General features: G+C 40.3%; 1 protein-coding gene across 3 annotated transcripts in view; it reads right to left on the bottom strand.

Annotated features, from left to right (window-relative positions):
• Positions 1–2,009: 2,009 nt before the first annotated feature.
• Positions 2,010–21,968, bottom strand: part of CXXC4 (CXXC finger protein 4) — a 125,815-nt gene continuing 105,856 nt past the window's right edge. For 2 of the 3 annotated variants that reach the window (XM_044276729.1, XM_044276722.1), the window contains one exon: positions 2,010–6,116. In XM_044276729.1, the coding sequence (XP_044132664.1) occupies positions 6,072–6,116 (45 nt within the window). In that variant the 3' untranslated portion in view covers positions 2,010–6,071. Of the gene's footprint in view, positions 6,117–8,302; positions 8,339–21,968 lie in introns of all 3 variants that reach the window. The other variant, XM_044276736.1, reaches the window with a different exon arrangement.

Below are 21,968 nucleotides of genomic sequence, written 5' to 3' on the forward strand. Positions count from 1 at the left end.
TAAGGCTAACCTAAAAACTGTTACATTTAGATTATTCATGTCTTGGCTGAGATGAGAGAAATTATCGAATTATTTTTGGCATAAATTTCCAAAATATCCATTCAAACCAATTCATTAGTAGCTCTCTGGTTTGATGAAATTTCTTTTATCTGCCAAGAGTACCCAAAACATTGCATATTTTCTCTCACATACCTGTTCTTCATGTCAGAATTTTCATTCCCTTTTTTTCTCCATCACTTCATCTGGGCAGGATGTTTACATGCAGAACTTCCTGTTTTCATTAGCTTCCTGCTTGGCTTTCCCAGCATGCTTTGCTCTGTAACACAGGCCACTCTCACAGGCCTTGGTTATTCTGCTACATTGTTCTCTCTGCAGCAGTCATGGCTCTTACACCTCTATGTAAGCTATACATTTAGTTTCTACAAAGGAAGATATTTCCACAGTTTGTGTGTCAGTAGTGTAGCTCAGTGTCATTCATTTCTATGGAGCTGACCTGTGATATAAAAAACACTGCTGACAGGTTTGGTGCGGTTTCTGGTAGAAAGCAAATTTGTTTCTGTTCATGTTTTTCAAAACCACAGAACCTCTTTAACTCTTTGTAGTAAAATTCCTTTGTGTATCTCTAACAATCAGTTTTTTGAAACAACAGAAGAAAACTGATTATGCTCACCGACGTGTCTCTGCTGGATGTTGAAATAACTGATGCTAGATGGCCTGAGCGGGACAAAAGGAAAAATCTTCAGCACCCTGTAAAAACTTCTTACTGGAAAATCCTTAAAAACATCTTGTAAAACAATTATAAACCATACCTACTCACAAGGGCGGATTGGCCATAGACCCTACAGGGAAATTTCAGGATGGGCCGATACCTTGGGGGGCCATCCAAGCCTCCTTACGGCCACCAGCCAAGTACATAATGATCTGATTCTCTCCTATACACCTGGCCAGCAGCTGCAGGTGCCCTCCTGAATTCAACTGTATCGCGTCCTCAGGATGGAGATACAATTGAATACTGTTGTGCAGGCGTCAGTATTTTCTGCTGCACTATTCTATTTGGTTCTGCTGGGGCGGTATATTGTTTAGCACTATGGTATTGCTGGCCCGCCTACTTCTGTTGTTCCTGCCTACTTGTGTTGCCCCGCCTTCTATTTGGACCTACCTACAAAATGTAGCTACTGTTAGGTTTTTTCCCAGGGCCACTTTAAGTTCTCAGTCTGCCCCTGCCTACGCGTTTCAGACATAGTATGTCCTGCCCTTAACCATGGTACCATGATTAAGGACAGGATATAGCGTGACTGAAATGCATAGATCTGGTTTTAATCATTGTACAAGATAGTTTCAAGGGTTTTCCAATAAGAAGTGATGTTTTTACACAGTGCTGAAGATTTTTCACTTTGAGTTTTCTGAACCAACTTTAGATCAAGTTCAGTTTGGCTCTCTTTCTGACAGCAGAGATGCTTTTAAGTAATTTTAAGTGGAGTAGTTCTTTAACACCCAGTACTACAGATGTCAAGAGTTTAAAGCCGGCGCCATAGTTGACAGGAAAAGACTGTGTTAAACAGATAACTCTCATCGTGAACACCTAACACCTCAGACGGTGTGGTCAATAGTGAGCAATTAGTCAGAGGGAGTAACCAACGATCTGCTTGTGTGGTCTGGGTTGGTTGTCATGGCAGTCTGGGGAACTGTAATGACTCCCATTTCTGCCTATTAATCCGTGCCTGTGGCAGGGCTTAATGGGAAACCATCACAAGTATGAGATTGAACTATTGCATGTTACATTTTCGTAGGGGGACTAAAAGTAAAAAAATAGACAAAATTTGTAAATAATATTGTATGCACAAAAACTATGAAAACAAAACTTTTTAAGCACAACAGATTGTATTATACATTGCCAAACTAAACTAGATCATCATTTCAATGTATTATGCAAATGTATAGAAGTGGGTGTGTTTTGTAGTAAACGGGAAAAAGCACATAGAATTTTTATAGAAAATGCTGATACTTTGAATACTAAAGTCCTTTATTTAACAACACAGAAATGTCACAAAAACAACTTTACCGGGCAAATTAATGTGTATTTTTTTTACAGTTTTTTACATGCCCCATAGGTGATTTTTTTTCTCATAAATACACTGTTTTCCAAAACTGCTTTTTCCATAACTGCACAAGCATACATACACCTTACACATATATCTGTTAGAAAATGTCATAGATTACAGCACAGTTCAGAAATAGGGGAACATCGTGAAAGTTGTACATATCAGTGGGCCAAATTAAATTAAAAGGGAAAAAAAAGAATAAAATGCAGTTCCCTTTTTTAATATAGTGTAATCATTCTATCATCCAGTAGGAGCTGTCTTTTATTCACTAGGAACATAGTAGATCTCAGTGTGAAACTGCCAAATTTAATGACAAACAAAATCTGGAACATTTAGTTGCTACATGGAACCAACTGTTTGAAATCACTGTGCATCTAGCTATGATCAAAGACCTACTACTGTTATTTTGCTGAAGGTATTCGACCCTAAATGGTATGTTCATTTAACACATTTCTTTCCTCATTATCCAATTACAGATGTAACCAATATAAATATTGCTATTCTTTTGAATTAATTGTAAGAGTTACATGCCAAGATTCTTAAGCTTTTTTTCTAAATCATGATGCAAAATGAAGATTTTAGTACTGTCTGTACCCTATTTTGAAGAACACCATAACTGAAACTTAAAGTGAACATCCATTAGTTGAATAATGTTTGTCATAGTATGGAGGAGGTTAAAAATACATAATATGTATTACCAAACAGCTCACGGTTCTGCTGTAAGGCACATTTTCCCCGGTTGGACCATGAGGCTCACAGCAGAGAACACCTGTTAGCCTAGTAGATAGGGTAAAAAAAACAACTATCCTTTACATCCATTTTCTAGCATGTACTATTGAGTTCTACTAAAACCAGAAGGTCAGATTGCTCCGTTCTGTCTACCCTTTGTTTGCTTTGTCACATGTACTGGAACCTAAGGCATACAGAAGTGGTAGGAACTCCGTGTGCCACTATTTGGTAATTCATATGGTGCTGTATAATAAAGATATACAACATCAAGTAGAACATGCCTATCTAGGAAGTTCAGGGTATTTGGAGGCGTAACTCCATAGAAGTCTATATGAGTGTCATATTAAAGGGGTTGTCTGCTTTTTACTATTGATGACCTATTCTCAGGATAGGTCATCAATATCAGATAGGCAGGGGTCCAACACCCGGCACATACAAGTGCTACCTTCTCTTCAAACAGCTGATCGGCGGAGGTGCTGGGTGTCGGCCCCCCACGATCTGATATTGATGAACTATCCTGAGTATAAGTGATCAATAGTAAAAAGCGGAAAACCCCTTTAAGGCTCCAAACAGCGTTATATCATTGTACACTTGTGTGCATGAGCTCTTAAAGAGGTTGTATGAGATTAGAGAAAAAGGGTATGGTTTTTGCCTAGAAACAGCTTCATTCTTGCTTATGGGCTTCATTTGGTAATTCTGGACAATCATCCAACCCCTTGTGGAATAGACCCTATGCAACCATTTCTTCTAGCGGATTATACTGTACATAACTCATAGAAGCTATGCTATGTAGAATATAACCTAGTGTAACTTCAAAAGGAGTGGAATTTCACTTTACACTTCACTTACCCATAAAAAAAGCTATAAAAACTAAAATGACAAAAACAAACACTAAAATATATTCTGACACAACATATCTTTTAGGTTGATAACACAAATTTATGTAGAAGAATTATGGCATTAGCACTACAGTAAACCGTCTTTCTTCATTCTCTGTAATGTATAGCTTTGAATGGATTGGACATGTAAGCAGCACAGTTACAATATATAGATCAACCAGCTCTTTAAAAAAGAAAGCACACAAAGACATGCAACATTAGGGTATCAGACAGTGTGTACACTGGTAAAAAGAACTGTAGCTATTGTACCTTGAACTGAATAATTTTACATCTCGGATAGAGAAATTACAACCTTCTAGAAGGCTAAGAAAATGTATTCGTCAAAGTGCAAACAAGGCTTTACTTGTGTCTGATCACTATTAGCAGAATGATACTCCCTCTTGTATTGGATAAACAGTCACAAAAAAAATAATCCTGTTCAGGTTGGTAAAGGTGGCTAACCGGATGAAGTCATTTCGTATGAGTCTTTAAAGCTACCTAGGTATTTTAGATCTACTCAATGGAATTTTTAAACATTTATTACAAAAACCCCACAAAATTAAAACATTCAAGACTCACTTATAAGATACATACATAGCTAAAACATTAGGTAAAAATATTTATCTGCTGGAGGGGCTTTTAGATTGGTGCTGTTCAGTAGGACTATAACATAAAAAAGTACCATAAATTGCTACACAAGTATGAAAACGACACAAGGTAATGCAACGGTTTTATCATGGAATAGAGTATAACAAAATGGGGTAGGCAATTCCAGATTTGGAGTTATACAACTGACAAGGCATCCTCTGGCAGATATTTTTGGGACTTTCAATACAAAGCTAAGTATAGAAGCTTTTATTTGGTATTGAGGAACAAAATACCGCTATGTATTAGATCACGAGCAGACTGAGGTCTACGCCCTAGACTAATGATATCGCGTAATGTGCTATACACAGCAAGTGATAAGGTGGAGTACAAAGTAATTCATTAACAGCTTTAAGCAGGAACCATTGCTGGACTTATCTTCTGTGTACAGGGGAATATGGGCCTAAGGGCCATATTCTCAGCTGCAGAGGCCCCAGGCCCTGCCCATTAGCCTGAGCACTCAATCCACTCCTGCAATGAATAAAGTTTTATATTTAGATCCTTCAGAAAAATCTTCAAGTCTGGAGTTGCCTGGCTGTATTGGACATGACCTATATATACAGAAATATATTTATATATATATATTTATATATCTATATGCATGTTTTTCTCTTGTCATTACAGTGAGAATGCATTTATATTTTACAGTGTTTACAGTTACTATAGAAAAACCTAACCAGAAGGCATGTACTCAGTTACATGGTCACAGGACACTTCTGTTTCCCTGAACAAATAATTCAAAAGACTGGTCCGATTGGACAAACTACAATACCATATGCTGCTTTTACTCTGGTCTACAAAGCAGTGAAAAGTGGGTCATCTGTGGTAAGTGCTGCTGGGGATATCCTCTTAGTAACACCCATCAAGAGGTCAGAATGGATGAATTGCTCCTTGGATACATAAAAAGGAGATGGGGCTCAGGAACATGGAAATATCGCCAGGACGGATAGAAGACACTCACAGTTGACTTTTTGACAATAGTCAATGTGTGGATGACAATTTTCCTTTTTTACATTTTGGAATTTGGGAATGTACAGTATGTATGTCAAATAAAATTTTTAAAATGGCAAAAAAAAGACAAAAAATAAGTAAGGTAAAAACTACAAAAATAAAAATAACAGTGCTGTTGCTTCTGTGACTATCCAGCTGGCGAAATAATGTTTAAAGCTAGAATTTATTGCTCCGGATTTAAGTTGCAGAACCACGCTGCTGCTTACGAACTGTTAATCTTCATATAGATGCTCAGACGTGATTGTCTCCTTGTGTCTAAACACACAAAATACAAGCTGCTATCTGTACAGTTTACAGTACTGAAACACATATTTGGAAATGAAGTATAGATATGTTAATTTCTCAAAGATACATCATATTACAGCAGGGGTTTACCCAAATCTCTGTTTGTAGTCACTTTAAAGTAGACAACAATTTCACTGTTAATTATAGCTAAAGTACATTAAAGAAAGAACCTGTGTACTAAAAGTAAGTAAACCAGCCAGGCTCTAGTGATGTGTTTTTTTTTTGTTTTTGTTTTTTGCATTTTTTTTTTCTCTTTTCTTTTTTTTAACATTATTCATTGTTTTCTTTTGAGGAAACCCCTGTACACAAAATGAAAATAGTGTCTCAGCATATTCTTCAGTCATGGACTTAGCAGTTCCCAAAATAAGACCAGTGCTTGTCAATCACTTCAGAGTGCCTTGAAAATATGATATACATCTGCTTAAAAGAACCATCGGAATGCTTCGGCGCTGGGGACCGGTGTTCTCTGCAAATAATAAGAGAAAAAGATAGGTTACTACTCTGTAAACAATATTTCTACTTCAATATAATTCTAATAATTTCTATCGCACTTTAGGCACATTTAAAATTAATTTAAATACGGATATTTTGGTATATTGCCTCCAGATCTTAAACTACAGTAAAGTGTTTTCAATTAAATCACTACAATAATTTATGAATACCAATTGTAAAAACTCATAGCTTTAAAATACATCTACATCAGAAGAGAAGTGCTATCTGTTGTCCTAGATAAAGAGAAGCACTAAACCTAAAGCTCTTGAGGAGCACTAAACCTAAAACTCTAAGGACAGCAAGGCCTCCTGTACATGGCCATATTATGGCTCTGTACTAGTTCTCAGCTGAATGGAACTGTAATGTGCCATCCATAGAAGTAATTGGGAGACCTTTGTTTCAAACTGGAAGCCTACAAAGGTTTTTGCTTTTGGAGCACCATCACTTGTCATAGTATTGATATATTGTCCTCTAGAAGCTTTGTATTTTAGAATGTAGAATGGATGTCTTTCTGGAGCGTAATAATATTACAGGCTATAGCTACTAGAGAGGGGTCGTTGATCCAGGAAGTTATTCTGATTGCCTGATTGGAGTCAGGAAGGAATTTTTTATTCCCCTAAAGTGGGGAAAATTGGCTTCTACCTCACAGTTTTTTTTTTTGCCTTCCTCTGGATCAACTTGCAGGATAACAGGCCGAACTGGATGGACGAATGTCTTTTTTCGGCCTTATGTACTATGTTACTATGTTACCATGTGCATGAGGCCTGACTGTTTCAAAAAGACAATGTAGATGTTCTCTAAAAAGATATGAGACAATGAAGAGGGTCATCGTACTTATTCTGGATATTATGTTTGTCATCCCATTGGTTAACACTACAGTCAAACTTTCCCCAACTTAAAATGTCTGCTTACAGACAATGAATTGCATGAAACTGCACAGATATCAGACTGATTGTCAGGTCGGTATCCCTTTAAGGACTTTAACATCTTGGAAAACCCATTTGCAGATCACAACTTCCTCCTTTGAAAAAGGGACATTTCACAATAGTTTTATTTAATAAGCAAAACCTTAAAAAAACTACAATTGATTTAAAGAAATGGCTGCTAGAAGACAGATGGTCTTATTTCATTACAATGTAGACAGTGAGGGTCATGTATTAAAAAAAAAAAAACAGTAAGGATGCCGCTGAAGGAGAACGTGTTCATTTTTCCTCACATGGCCCACATTTAGTAATGTGAGTGCATCTAGATTTTGGCATAAATTGTGCCAAAAAGTGGTTCAAGTTGGTACATATAGGTTTAGAGAAAGTTTCTACACCTAGTCTGAAGAATGGGTGTGACTTAATTTGCACCAAAATTCAGGTGTAAAATTCTGTCTCAAAGTAAGTCAACCAATAGTTGGTAGAACGTTAGAGAAAAGTTGGTATAACATTAGAGAAAAGTATATCTCCATGAACCCCTGTAATAAATTTGGTGCATGTCTAGACAGCTTGTCTAACAGGCCTATCATACAGTCTTTTCAGGTGAATTTAGCCCAAATTCCATGCCCAAAACTTGCTGGGCTACCACGTGGAAACCACTTCCCATTGTTTTAAATGGGATGCCGTGGTTCCACACCAAGTATGGATTTTTGGTGTGGAATCCACCCCGAATTCAGCCTGCAAAAACCATCATGTGAACGTGTCCCAAAGTTTGTGCCAAGTATAAGATTAGTAAATCTGCCCAAATGAGTGCAAAACAGGTAACCAAGAGCTAGATTATCCTGTCCCATGATAGGGGATGGAAAAAGTGGAAAGAACCACCATCATAAACATACATATTCTCAGCCCTTGGCTTACAGATGTGAATTATACTTAGTCATTTTTTCTGTACAATTAGTAATTATTCCAATCTATAATTGAAGAGTTTACAAAAATAAAATATAATTAAGAAATTGAAAGAGTAGATCTGGTGGTGTGGAGAGATTTTCATTTATTTTAAAAACTGTAATAGTTGGGAGAAACATGAACTCTTTAACAAACATTCAACATAAGAATTTCTAGATTTTTATACATTCATAGCTTAGCAAGGACAACAGTTCTAAAGTAGTTCCTAAATAGCGCCCTATGCCCTCTCTGAAAGTTTATGGTGTTAGAAGAGTAAAAGTAAATTCATGCTAACCTTGTACATTGCATGCTATAGTAACTGTCTGTTATTCTGAAAACAAAAAAGAAAGTATAGATTAACACAGAGCTAAAAAATGAACAAAACACATTCATCTACCATCATTTCCACACAAACTGCAGGACAAGCAAATTTTACAAGAACGTAAAATTCTATTCTGCAAAAAAATCCTCTATGTTTTAATTAGGATGCTCAAAGCAGTAAAATAATTTAACAGGTCGAACATCTCCTTTAATGGAATTTCACTAAGATATAGTGTGCTGCTAAATTATTACAAAATGTCTATCTTAAAATATATATATATATATACTGTATAGATACACACACATCACTACAAGATGCTGAATTGCAGAGCGTATTACAATACTACCAGAGTGGTTGAGATTTTTGCTGTGGTTTTCACCTTTTGCAATGCATATGTCCATGATGTCCACAATCAATTCACAGCAAAATCTATGACAAATCCACATGCAACTCATGTGAAATCTGGTGGAGATCTAGATGAGGTTGAGAAGGGATTCTCACCAGAAGACCATACATATTCTATAGCTGTTGGTCCAACCTCTCCCAAGTCCCCCAAGGCTCCCCCATACACATACATCTTCAAAATATTTTTAATTGGGAAAGCAACAAAAGCAACTGCTAGACACTTCTGGTGGCAGCTTATCTCCAAGAGAACAAAAGGATTGGGCAAAAATATTCACGTTGTCTTATACTTCTCCCCCAAAACTTTTTTTGGGGGAAGAGTCAGGAGCTCCCCGTACACACTAGACTGCCAGGTTCAGCTGACAATATGCTAAAGTGTATGGCACCTTTAAAGGGAGTCTTTCACCTAATGTGAGATCAGGTTATAGACTCTTTAACCCTCATTACGATCATACCTTTCTCTCATGTTTTCATATTGCGCATGCGCCGGCTGGCTGTCTTTAGTTGGCCGGCGCATGCGCAATATGAAAAGCTGTTCATCTGCCCATAATGGGCAGAGCAGTGCGCAGGTGCGGGCCAGTTCCCAGCCCGCCGTCCTCTGGTGCCGCTCGTGACGTCCGCCGGCTGGAGGTGTGTTTTTTCTAAAACGCTCAGATTAGGTGAAAGACTCCCTTTAAAGAGGACCTGTCATCTCTCCTTGCATTCCCCATGTAATAATGATTCTGGAGCACACAGGTCTACAGGTCTAGCAGTATTTAGGCCTGGGTGTGGCTAGTGAAATTGAACTTAGCTTTCCAAAAACTGTGGTTAATCAGTTAATTCATGGGGGGCAATTTTTTTTTTTTTTTTACATAGAGCCAGGTTGTTTGGGATATCTTTTTCCCTTCATAAATGAAATAATCATTTAAAAAACATATTTTTGCATTTACTCAGGTTGTCTTTTCTGATATTCAAATTGCTAATCTGAAACATTTAAGTGTGACACATTTGCAAAAACAAAATAAATCAGTAAGGGGGCAAATACTTTTTCACAGCACCATATTCTTATGAATCTATTTTGTGCCATTCCTTTGTTATTTCTGCTAAAAGTTATGAATGAATTACCAGCAGCTTGCAGTAAAGGTACAGATGGGTGTTACCAGTTGCGGTTGTGTCCCTGCACAGTCTGATTGGACAGAGTCTGACATACCCGGCTACTGGTAACATCTAGAAGTACCTTTACTGCAGATTGCTGGCAATTTATTTGTAAATTTTTTGTAGGAATAATACAGGAATGGCACAACATAGAGCCATAAGAATAGATGCCCCAGAATTGTTATTACATGGAGAATGCAAGTAGTAACTAATACTGACATGTCAGGAGAGGTGATAGGTCCTCTTTAACCACCCAAATGACGCAGCATTGTACAAAACTCTGAATGTGTCGAACAGGGTGTGGAAACAAAAAAGTAATCTTATTAACTATAGTTTGTCTATGTATTTAAGATATATTAACATGTGGCTGATTTGTTGCAGAAATTTCTATGACTGTCCCATTCATCTAAACGGGGCTTAAAAAAATCCATACACTTGATGTATAAATAATTATATTCTGATGTATTGATAGGATTTAAAGCTGCAGAAATGTTTGCCATGAGTGAATATACCCTTATACAATGTGGGGAGGTATAGCAAACAAAAAGATACAGATATCAACCCCAAATACTGTACTGTATATTGTTTGGTGTTACTACAGTGTAATAGGAAAAGTAGTCTTACGAAACTTAACACTACTCAAGCAAAAAAAGCCTCAGCATCAGTACCCTCCAGGCATTAGGGTAAATCTTTAGTGAAGATATAGTATATAAGCTGAAAAAGCTAGTGCGATTGCTTCTTCAGCCTCCATTTACACTGAACAAAAATATAAACACAACACTTTCGGTTTTGCTCCCATTTTGCATGAGCTGAACTCAAAGATCTGAAACATTTTTTTACATACACAAAAGACCCATTACTCTCAAATATTGTTCACAAATCTGTCTAAATCTGTGTTAGTGAGCGCTTCTCCTTTGCCGAGATAATCCATCCCACCTCACAGGTGCGGCATATCAATGTGCTGATTAGACAGCATGAATATTGCACAGGTGTGACTTAGACTGACCACAATAAAGGGTCACTCTGAAATGTGCAGTTTGATCACACAGCACAATGCCACAGATGTCGCAACGTTTGAGGGAGTGTGTAATTGGCATGCTGACTGCAGGAATATCTACCAGAGCTGTTGCCCGTGGAATGAATGATCATTTCTCTACCATAATCTGTCTCCAAAGGCATTTCAGAGAATTTGGCAGGACATCCAACTGGCCTCACAACCGTAGACCACATGTAACCACACCAGCCCAGGAAATTCACATCCAGCATGTTCACCTCCATGATCGTCTGAGACCAGCCATCCGGACAGCTGCAGCAACAATAGGTTTGCATAACCAAAGAATTTCTGCACAAACTGTCAGAAACCGTCTCAGGGAAGCTCATCTGCATGCTTGTCGTCCTCATTGGGGTCTGGCCCTGACTGCAGTTCATCGTCGTAACCGACTTGAGTGGGAAAATTCTCACATTCGATGGCGTCTGGCACGTTGGAGAGTCGTTCTTGTTAACGGTTGAGTCCCGGTTTTCACTGTTCAGGGCAGGTGGCAGACAGCGTGTGTGGCGTCGTGTGGGTGAGCGGTTTGCTGATGTCAACGTTGTGGATCGAGTGGCCCATGGTGGCGGTGGGGTTATTATATGGGCAGGTGCATGTTATGGACAACAAACACATGTGCATTTTATTGATGGCATTATGAATGCACAGAATACCGTGACGAGATCCTGAGGCCCATTGTTGTGCCATTCATCCACGACCATCACCTCATGTTGCAGCATAATAATGCACGGCCCCATATTGCAAGGATCTGTACACAATTCCTGGAAGCTGAAAACATCCAAGTTCTTGCATGACCAGCATACCCACCAGACATGTCACCCATTGAGCATGTTTGGGATGCTCTGGATCGGCATATATGACAGTGTGTTCCAGTTCCTTCCAATATTCTGCAACTTCGCACAGCTATGGAGGAGGAGTGGACCAATATTCCACAGGTCACAATCAACAACCTGATCAACTCTATGCAACGGAGATGTGTTGCACTGCGTGAGAAAAATGATGGCCACACCATATACTGACTGGTTTTCTGACCCTTCCCCCCCAGTAAGGCAAAACTGTGCACATTTCAGAGTGGCCTTTTATTGTGGGCAGTCTAAGGAACACCTGTGCAATATTCATGCTGTCTAATCAGCACCTTGATATGCCACAACTGTGAGGTGGGATGGATTATCTCAGCAAAGGAGAAGTGCTCACTAACACAGATTTAGACAGATTTGTGAACAATATTTGAGAGTAATGGGTCTTTTGTGTAGGTAGAAAATGTTTCAGATCTTTGAGTTCAGCTCATGGAAAATGGGAGCAAAACCGAAAGTGTTGCGTTTATATTTTTGTTCAGTGTGTATAATCCCAGAGAACTCCTTTAATGATAAGTTGGTGAGAAGACTTTGAGCTGAACTTATTTAATTGGCGAAGCATTATGTGCTAGGAATGCAGGTGTCTAACCAAATGTTCTCCTCTAAAGAGGTAATATCCAATTTTAATAAACTGATCCTGGTTTTATTAAACTCTGAGGCATCTTTCTACTCGTTGCTTTTAGGTAACATTTATAAAATGTCAGGAATTAATTTTTGTTCAAAGATGCTGGAATTTAAAGCATCTGTTCAAAGAAGCTACCAATTCTTTATTTGATATTGGCATATGTAGGGAAGCTTAGAAAGGCATCTGCACGTTAATCAGGAGATATGTATAGAGAACCTGTAGAAATCTGGGCAAAATATTCATTTTTTTTCTTACAGATAGACTTATAAGAGTGTCCATCCAATATTATTCTGTCCTTAGGTACATCTTTTACGTCATTATACGTTTCTGAGCAGTGTACTGATGATTCCCATGTGGCAGTATGCCTTTAATGGTGAGAGAAAACATACTACTCTAAGATTAGTCTGAGAGCCTTCCAGCAGCAAAGGGATTATTAATATTTAAACGTCAAAAGTGCCAACCTCCCCCACTGTACGCACTCCACTGCTTGAACGCATGTGTATGCTTTTATCACTTTCTTTGTTTTGGATCATTGCAAAATACAATGGACGATCTGAAGAAAGCACTAAATTCTTGACAACGGGACAGCACATGACGGAGAGGGCAGTGACTTAAATTAATACAGTACAAAAAGTGTCAACGATAGATAGATAGATAGATGAAAGAGAGATGGATGATAGATAATAGACAGATAGATAACAGACATACTGTACATGAGATAGGCAGACATGAGATAGATAGACAGATATGAGATATACAGATAGATATATAGATAGATAACAGACATACTGTACATGAGATAGGCAGACATGAGATAGATATGTAGAGATAGATAGATAAAAGACAGACATATATAAGATAGAGAGGCAGACATGAGGCAGATAGCTCGATAAATAGATATGAGATAACCAGATATAATATAGATAGATAGAGTTTGGGATAGATGTTGGTCGAAAGTCTGACTTTTGAAACTATTATGGTTTCACTAGTTCTAGATTTCTATTAGATCTAGGAAATACACACGCTATGAGGGCATATTCTAATGAACATATTTCAGGTATCTCGGAAGGTCACATAGGCATGAAGACTGAGAGGAAAAGCCACGTACTGTGCCTTTAGAGAGCAATATTTGAAGGCAACTGTCTTGAATGATGTGAATAGGCAATGCCTTTCTGTGCATCATATTTGTGACATATCTACTCTTTGGTAACATGAACAGACGTTCTAGGAAGTTCTTTCTGCTATGTAACACACTGCAGTTCGGTTACACAAGCCTCCATTAGCTTGCTCTCACTCCTGCAGGAAGCACAGGAACAAAACATCACACAATTTAGAATAAAACACGGCAGACATTTTTGACCAAAGAAAAGAAAAAGTATTTTTTTCATATAACCCTGTTATTATACACACACTTTACCATAAGTTTTAATTGCCATTATTCTAAGAAGTTTCCATTATTCTAAGAAGTTGAGATTATATTCTAGCAGTAAATGTGTACTTTGTATGTATATTTATTATTATCTCTACAGAAAAGCTTGCAGTTCAAATGGAATATCCGCAATCTATAACGGTATTATGTGGAATAATTGTGGCAGTGAACACTGTATGTGTCTCTTCAAGGACATACAAACAAAGGATATTGTTGAAAAGTTTGCATCACTATAGCCATTATCTACAAAGAAGGAAGCAATTTGATTTAAAAAAAAAAAAGAAAGAAAGAAAGAAAGATTGCTACCAACATGAATGAAATGTGGCCCCAAGTTCTCAGCGTTTTCGTCATAAATGTTTGATTGGTGTGACTCTGACTATTGGGACTATTAACTTACCATTCTTAACAATATAGGTCCTGTGCCCCAAGTTCTCAGAGTTATAGTCATAAATATTTGACTGGTGCAACCCCTAACCTTCCATTCTTGTCAACAAAGGTCCTTTGCCCCAAGTCATCAGAGGTTTTTGTCATAAATGTTTAATTGGTGCGACTCTGGCAAATGGGACCCCGAACTTACCACTCTTGACAAAAGAGGACCTATGCCCTAAGTCAGTGGTCCCCAACCTTTTTTGCACCAAGGACCAGTTTCATGTAAGACAATTTTTCCAGGGACCGGGTGGGGGGGTTCTGGGGCGGGGTTTATGGGGGTGCTGGTCGGCCCTGACTGATTCACGCGCACGACAAAACACAAGGGGCATATTAAAATATATAACACTATATAACTATTACATTTATTATTCAAATGTGACTACATAAAAAATTGCAACACCAATTTGATGCCATGAAAAAAAAATACTCACATGTTAACCACATGTTGCATGGGGTTAACGTGTGAGTATTTTTTAATTTTTACTTTTTGCAAAGTATCAATTGCCCATTATGTGAGGAGGTACTTGATGGGGTCACTTACTATTAATGTGAAGCAAATAGAAGTCTAAATTGATAAAGCCATGTGCCTCATATTAATAGTAACACTAGCAAGTACTTCCTGACATAATGGACATTGAGCAGCATGGGGTTAATGTGTAGGCTGGTGTTGGGTACTACAGTATGATAAGGTTACTGGCTATTAATGTGAGGCACATGGAGTATAAATTGATGAAACCATGTGCCACATATTAATAGCAACCTTGTCAAGTACCCCGCTTAACATAATGGACAACATGGGGTTAATGGCATCAGGTACATGCTGTTAATATGAGGCACATTGTTTTATCAATTTGGACATGCGTGTGCCTCACATTAATAGTAAGAAACCTCATTACGCGTGTTAGGAATATGGATTAATATTTACTGTCAGCCATGTCCTCACACCCCCCATTTGCTAACAGACAGCAGAGGTAGGGAAATCCACAGGATTTCCCTGCTTCAAAGCCCCCAGCCCTGATTGTAATTTTATGCACCTCTTGGCATGATTCAGTGTATATGCAAAATAAGTTTCCACCCCCCCCAGCCATCTGAGTGTCAGTGGGCCAGGAAGACGCCCCAGGGGGTCCAAGCTTCAAGGAGAAGTTTACACCTCCAGGCACCAGTTTGGAGCCACCTGAATCCGGCAGGAAAACTCTCAGCAGGGGGTATCTGCTCTTGCCCGGATCAATGAGACTTCCCAGACATGTTGGCACCTACCTCTCATAAGGAATTATGAAGCGCCCGGCCATTGCAGGCGCAAACCGGATACATATTTGTGTCCCGGTGGCCACGAGGTACGGTCCCATGGTCTTGGTTTACTCGTACCCAGTCGGGGTAGGGAGATACCCATATCTCCCCATAGAAACCACCTACCGGTACCAGGTTTGGGCTCTACTTGTAGCCGGAACCCAGGCAGGTCCATTAGTCCCAGAACCATCTCCCTGTGACCCTCTGGTCTGGAGCTATGAACCCTAAAGGGTTTTGAGGGTCATTCACCGTCAGCCCAGAAGAGGGGGAGTTGACCCCTCCCTGAGGCAGGGAGGGGATGGGCCGGCTATAGGTCAAAAGTCTGGTGCCAGCAAGTAGGCGCGGTCTTTCTCTGAAGAGGGGTCACATCCTACACATGTGTTTAGAGGGACCCAGGAAATAGCAGGAGATCACAGCCCTTCGTGTGGAATCCAGCTCAGGACATCACAAGGAACTTTCATCATACTTGGTAACTTACTTTTACACTGCTTAACCCTGTTGTACCCATATAATCTGTATCTGTAACCTCAGACCACTGTATATATTGTCTGTGTATATTGTGTCATATCTAGTGTGCTCTTACAGCGATTAAATCTTTAATTTAATCTTGTGCTATCTTGTATCTCGATCACGAATCCCCACGAATCCGCGTGGACAGGAGGTGTGTGTGTAAACTATACCAGCCTGACCTTACGTGCTCCTCTGGAGGGCGTAACTACACGTTTTTGGTAAACCCTGTGATCATACCGGGTCTCGTGAGCTCGACGTAGTTGACGTCAGCGGGCACGAGGGGTGGTATTCATCACAATGCGTACCTCATATTAATGGTTAACCCAATGTTGCCCATTATTTGATGATGTGCTTGGCGGCCACATACTTTTAATCTGAGGTACATGGGGGTACTAATGTAATAGCACCATGTACATCAGATTAATAACAGGTGACCCCATCTGTGGGACAGTGTGTGGGTACCTGCGCTTTCCAGATCACTAATGGCTGGAGACTGGTCTGAGAACACAAGAGTCAGGAGGAGGAGGCTGCCGCTGCTGCTGTTTGCCGAGCACACTAGCTGAGACGGTGCAGCGGTAAACCCTCCCCCGTCCCTCCTCCTACTTTAATATTAGACATATTCATTGGTGGCAGTGGTGCGGCACCTCAGAGCCCGCTCATTGTATTGGGCTCTGCAGCGGCCGCATCATGGGAGGGAGGGATTCCCTCCCTCCGTCTCCATTGATGTTGGCAACATGTACGCGTCTGAGGCCCGGCAACATATCTCCGAGGGCCCGGTCCTGGGCCGCGGCCCAGCGGTTGGGGACCGCTGCCCTAAGTGAATGGAATGTGGCCCCAAGTTCTCAGAGTTTAGTCATATATGTTTAATTGGTGTGACTCTGGCTAATGGGACCTCTGACCTACCATTTCTAACAACAGAGGTCCTGTGCCCCAAGTTCTCAGAGTTACTGTGATAAATTGGTGTGACTCTGGCTAATGGGACCCAAACCTGCCAGTCCTGACAACAGAGGTCCTGTGCTCCAAGTTCTCAGAGTTATTGACATAAATGTTTGACTGGTGCAACTCTGGCTAATGGGACCCCTAAGCTACCATTCTTAACAACAGAAATCCTATGCCCCAAGTGATCAGTTTTTGTCATAAATGTTTCATTGGTGCGACTCTGGCTAATGGGAACCAAACTTTTCATTCTTGACAAGAGGTTCTGTGTAGCATTGAGCGAATCGAAGCATCTGAAGTGGAATTTTATCCGTGGTTTAAAAAAATTTGATTTGCAATGAATCCAAATTTACTCACGCTAAGTGGTAACGAATTGTCCTTCTTCCTAAACATGTGTTACACAGTGAAAGTAAAAAGCCCGGGAACATGAAATCACCCATAATGCCATGCAGACAGCCAATCAGGAGCTAGCCAGCCCCTGTGCTGTTACAGCCCTATAAAAGCCTCATTCCGTGCAGTGTCAGGCATTTCCCTATGAGCTGAGCATAGGGAGAGATGTGACAAGTGCTAGGGACAGTGTTCAAGAAGCCTTTAACCCCTTAAGGACTTAGGGCATACCAGTACGCCCTATTTCCCGAGTCCTTAAGGACTCAGAGCGTACTGGTACGTCCTAAGTTTAAATAGAGATTCCAGCGCCGCAGGGGTTAATCTGAACAGGATGCCGGCTGAAATCATTCAGCCGACATCCTGTCACAACGCCAGGGGGGTCATGTGACCCCCCAGTGTCGGCGATCGCAGCAGACCGCAGGTCAATTCAGACCGCGGGGATCAGAAACTTTAGAGTGCCTAAAATAAAGATTTTGACCCCCCCCCTGCACGATTTTATGCCGGCGGGTGGTGCAGGGGGGGTGTCGCAGGCGGTGGAGGCGTTGCGGAAGGCGGGCGGTGCGGCAGGCGTCTAGTGGGTATACCAGGGTGTCAGCACATTGCTGACACCCTGGAATAAACGCGTACGGACCGCTGTATGGAAAAGGTTAACTGTCATCGGTCAGGGAGCTCCCTCCCTCTCCCATCGGGGGGCTGCTGTTCCTTTGCACCCCCCCGATGGAGAGGGAGAGAGCCCCCCGACAGACCCCCGCAGCCCCGTGCTCACCCTTCCCCGTCTGCGAAGTTGTGGCAGACAGGGAAGGTTCCCATGGCAACAGGACGCCTTCTCAGGCGTCCTGCTGTCCATGGTGCTGAACAGATCTATGCTAAAAGCATAGATCTGTTCAGTGTAAGTAAAATACAGTACAGAACCCTATATAGGGTTCTGTACTGTATTATACAGACATCAGACCCACTGGATCTTCAAGAACCAAGTGGGTCTGGGTAAAAAATAAATAAAAAAAAGTGAAAAAAGTTAAGGGAAAAAAAAAACATTTATCACTGAATAAAAATTAAAAAAATAAAATACACTACACATATTAGGTATGACCTGATCTATAAAATGGTCATGTTACTTTCCCCGCATGGTGAACGCCATAAAAATAAAAAAAATAAAAACTGAGAAAATTGAAATTTTGCCCACCTTACTTCCCAAAAAAGGTAATAAAAGTGATCAAAAAAGTTGCATGTACGCCAAAATAGTACCAATCAAACCGTCATCTCATCCCGCAAAAATCATACCCTACCCAAGATAATCGCCGAAAAACTGAAAAAACTATGGCTCTTAGACTATGGAAACACTAAAACATAAATTTTTTTGTTTCAAAAATGAAATCATTGTGTAAAACTTACATAAATAAAAATAAAGTATGCATATTAGGTATCGCCGCGTCCGTATCGACCGGCTCTATAAAAATATCACATGACCTAACTCCTCAGATGACCACCGTAAAAAAAAAAAAAAAAAAAAAAGTGTAAAAAAAGCAATTTTTTGTCATCTTACGTCACAAAAAGTGTAATAGCAAGCGATCAAAAAGTCATATGCACCCCAAAATAGTGCCAATCAAACCGACATCTCATCCCGCAAAAAATGAGACCCTACTTAAGATAATCGCCCAAAAACTGAAAAAACAATGGCTCTTAGACTATGGAGACACTAAAACATTTTTTGGGTTTTAAAAATGAAGTCATTGTATAAAACTTACATAAATAAAAAAAATTGTATACATATTAGGTATCACCGCGTCCGTGACAACCTGCTCTATAAAATTACCACATGATCTAACCTGTCAGATGAATGTTGTAAATAACCCCAAAAAAAAAACGTGCCAAAAAAGTTATTTCTTGTTACCTTGCCGCACTAAAAGTGTAATATAGAGCAACCGAAAATCATATGTACCCTAAACTAGTACCAACAAAACTGCCACCCTATCCCGTAGTTTCTAAAATGGGGTCACTTTTTGGGAGTTTCTACTCTAGGGGTGCATCAGGGGGGCTTCAAATGGGACATGGTGTCCAAAAAAACAGTCCAGCAAAATCTGCCTTCCAAAAACCGTATGGCATTCCTTTCCTTCTGCGCCCTGCCGTGTGCCCGTACAGCGGTTTACAACCACATATGGGGTGTTTCTGTAAACTACAAAATTAGGGCCATAAATAATGAGTTTTGTTTGGCTGTTAACCCTTGCTTTGTAACTGGAAAAAAAATATTAAAATGGAAAATCTGCCAAAAAAGTGAAATTTTGAAATTGTATCTCTATTTTCCATTAAATCTTGTGCAACACCTAAAGTGTTAACAAACTTTGTAAAATCAGTTTTGAATACCTTGAGGGGTGCAGATTCTTAGGGGTCACTTTTTTTGAGTTTCTACTCTAGGGGTGCATCAGGGGGGCTTCAAATGGGACATGGTGTCAAAAAACCAGTCCAGCAAAATCTGGCTTCCAAAAACCATACGGCGCACCTTTCACTCTACGCCCCGCTGTGTGGCCGTACAGTAGTTTACGGCCACATATGGGGTGTTTCTGTAAACGGCAGAGTCGGGGCAATAAAGATACAGTCTTGTTTGGCTGTTTACCCTTGCTTTGTTAGTGGAAAAAATGGGTTAAAATGGAAAATTAGGCAAAAAAATGAAATTCTAAAATTTCATCCCCATTTGCCAATAACTCTTGTGCAACACCTAAAGGGTTAACAAAGTTTGTAAAATCAGTTTTGAATACCTTGAGGGGTGTAGTTTATAGAATGGGGTCATTTTTGGGCGGTTTCTATTATGTAAGCCTCGCAAAGTGACTTCAGACCTGTAGTGGTCCCTAAAAATTGGGTTTTTGTAAATTTCAGAAAAATTTCAAGATTTGCTTCTAAAGCCTTGTAACATCCCCAAAAAATAAAATATCATTCCCAAAATAATTCAAACATGAAGTAGACATATGGGGAATGTAAAGTCATCACAATTTTTGGGATTATTACTATGTATTACAGAAGTAGAGAAACTGAAACGTTTAAATTTGCAAATTTTTCCAAATTTTGGGTAAATTAGGTATTTGTTTATGCAAAAAAATTAATTTGTTTGACTTCATTTTACCAGTGTCATGAAGTACAATATGCGATGAAAAAACAATCTCAGAATGGCCTGGATAAGTCAAAGTGTTTTAAAGTTATGAGCGCTTAAAGTGACACTGGTCAGATTTGCAAAAAAGGTGCCTTAAGTGAAATAGGGCCGAGTCCTTAAGGGGTTAATTGTGGAATACTGGATAGGGAGAGTGCAGGGACAGTGTAGGAAGATCGTAAGGAGAGTTCTTACACACAGGCTCTGTAATCTGAATCTGAAAGGATCAATAGGAGACAACCCACTTTGCATCAATCCCTGTGCTATCTAATTGAACAGTGGTGACCTTGCTAAATAGATAAGCAATTCCATTAGGCCTTGATTCAGAAATTTGGGCAAAAAGGTTGTATAATTTAACTGTTATTAACCGCCTCCGGACCGCCTAACGCAGATGTGCGGTCCGGAGGCGGCAACCCTGTGCACAGCGACGCATATACGCGTCATCTCGCGAGGGCCAAGATTTCCTGTGAACGCGCGCACACAGGCGCGCGCGCTCACAGGAACAGAAGGTAAGCGAGTGGATCTCCAGCCTGCCAGCGGCGATCGCTCGCTGGCAGGCTGGAGATGTGATTTTTTTTAACCCCTAACAGGTATATTAGACGCTGTTTTGATAACAGCGTCTAATATACCTGCTACCTGGTCCTCTGGTGGTCCCTTTTGTTTGGATCGACCACCAGAGGACACAGGTAGCTCAGTAAAGTCGCACCAAACACCACACTACACTAAACCCCCACCCCCGTCACTTTTTAACCCCTTATGAACCCCTGATCACCCATGATCACCCCATATAAACTCCCTGATCACCCCCCTGTCATTGATCACCCCCCTGTAAGGCTCCATTCAGATGTCCGTATGATTTTTACGGATCCACGGATACATGGATCGGATCCGCAAAACGCATACGGACGTCTGAATGCAGCCTTACAGGGGGGTGATCAATGACAAGGGGGTGATCACCCATATAGATTCCCTGATCACTTCCCTGTCATTGATCACCCCCCTGTCATTGATCACCCCCCTGTAAGGCTCTATTCAGATGTCCGTATGATTTTTACGGATCCATGGATACATGGATCGGATCCGCAAAACACATGCGGACGTCTGAATGGAGCCTTACAGGGGGGTGATCAATGACAGGCGGGTGATCACCCATATACACTCCCTGATCACCCCCTGTCATTGATCACCCCCCCTGTCATTGATCACCCCCCTGTAAGGCTCCATTCAGACGTCCGCATGTGTTTTGCGGATCCGATCCATGTATCCATGGATCCGTAAAAATCATTCGGACGTCTGAATGGAGCCTTACAGGGGGGTGATCAATGACAGGTGGTGATCAGGGAGTGTATATGGGTGATCACCCCCCTGTCATTGATCACCCCCCTGTAAGGCTCCATTCAGACGTCCAAATTGTTTTTACGGATCCATGGATACATGGATCGGATCCGCAAAACACATG

Source organism: Bufo gargarizans, chromosome 1 (genome assembly GCF_014858855.1).
Source record: "Bufo gargarizans isolate SCDJY-AF-19 chromosome 1, ASM1485885v1, whole genome shotgun sequence".
Lineage (NCBI taxonomy): Eukaryota > Metazoa > Chordata > Amphibia > Anura > Bufonidae > Bufo > Bufo gargarizans.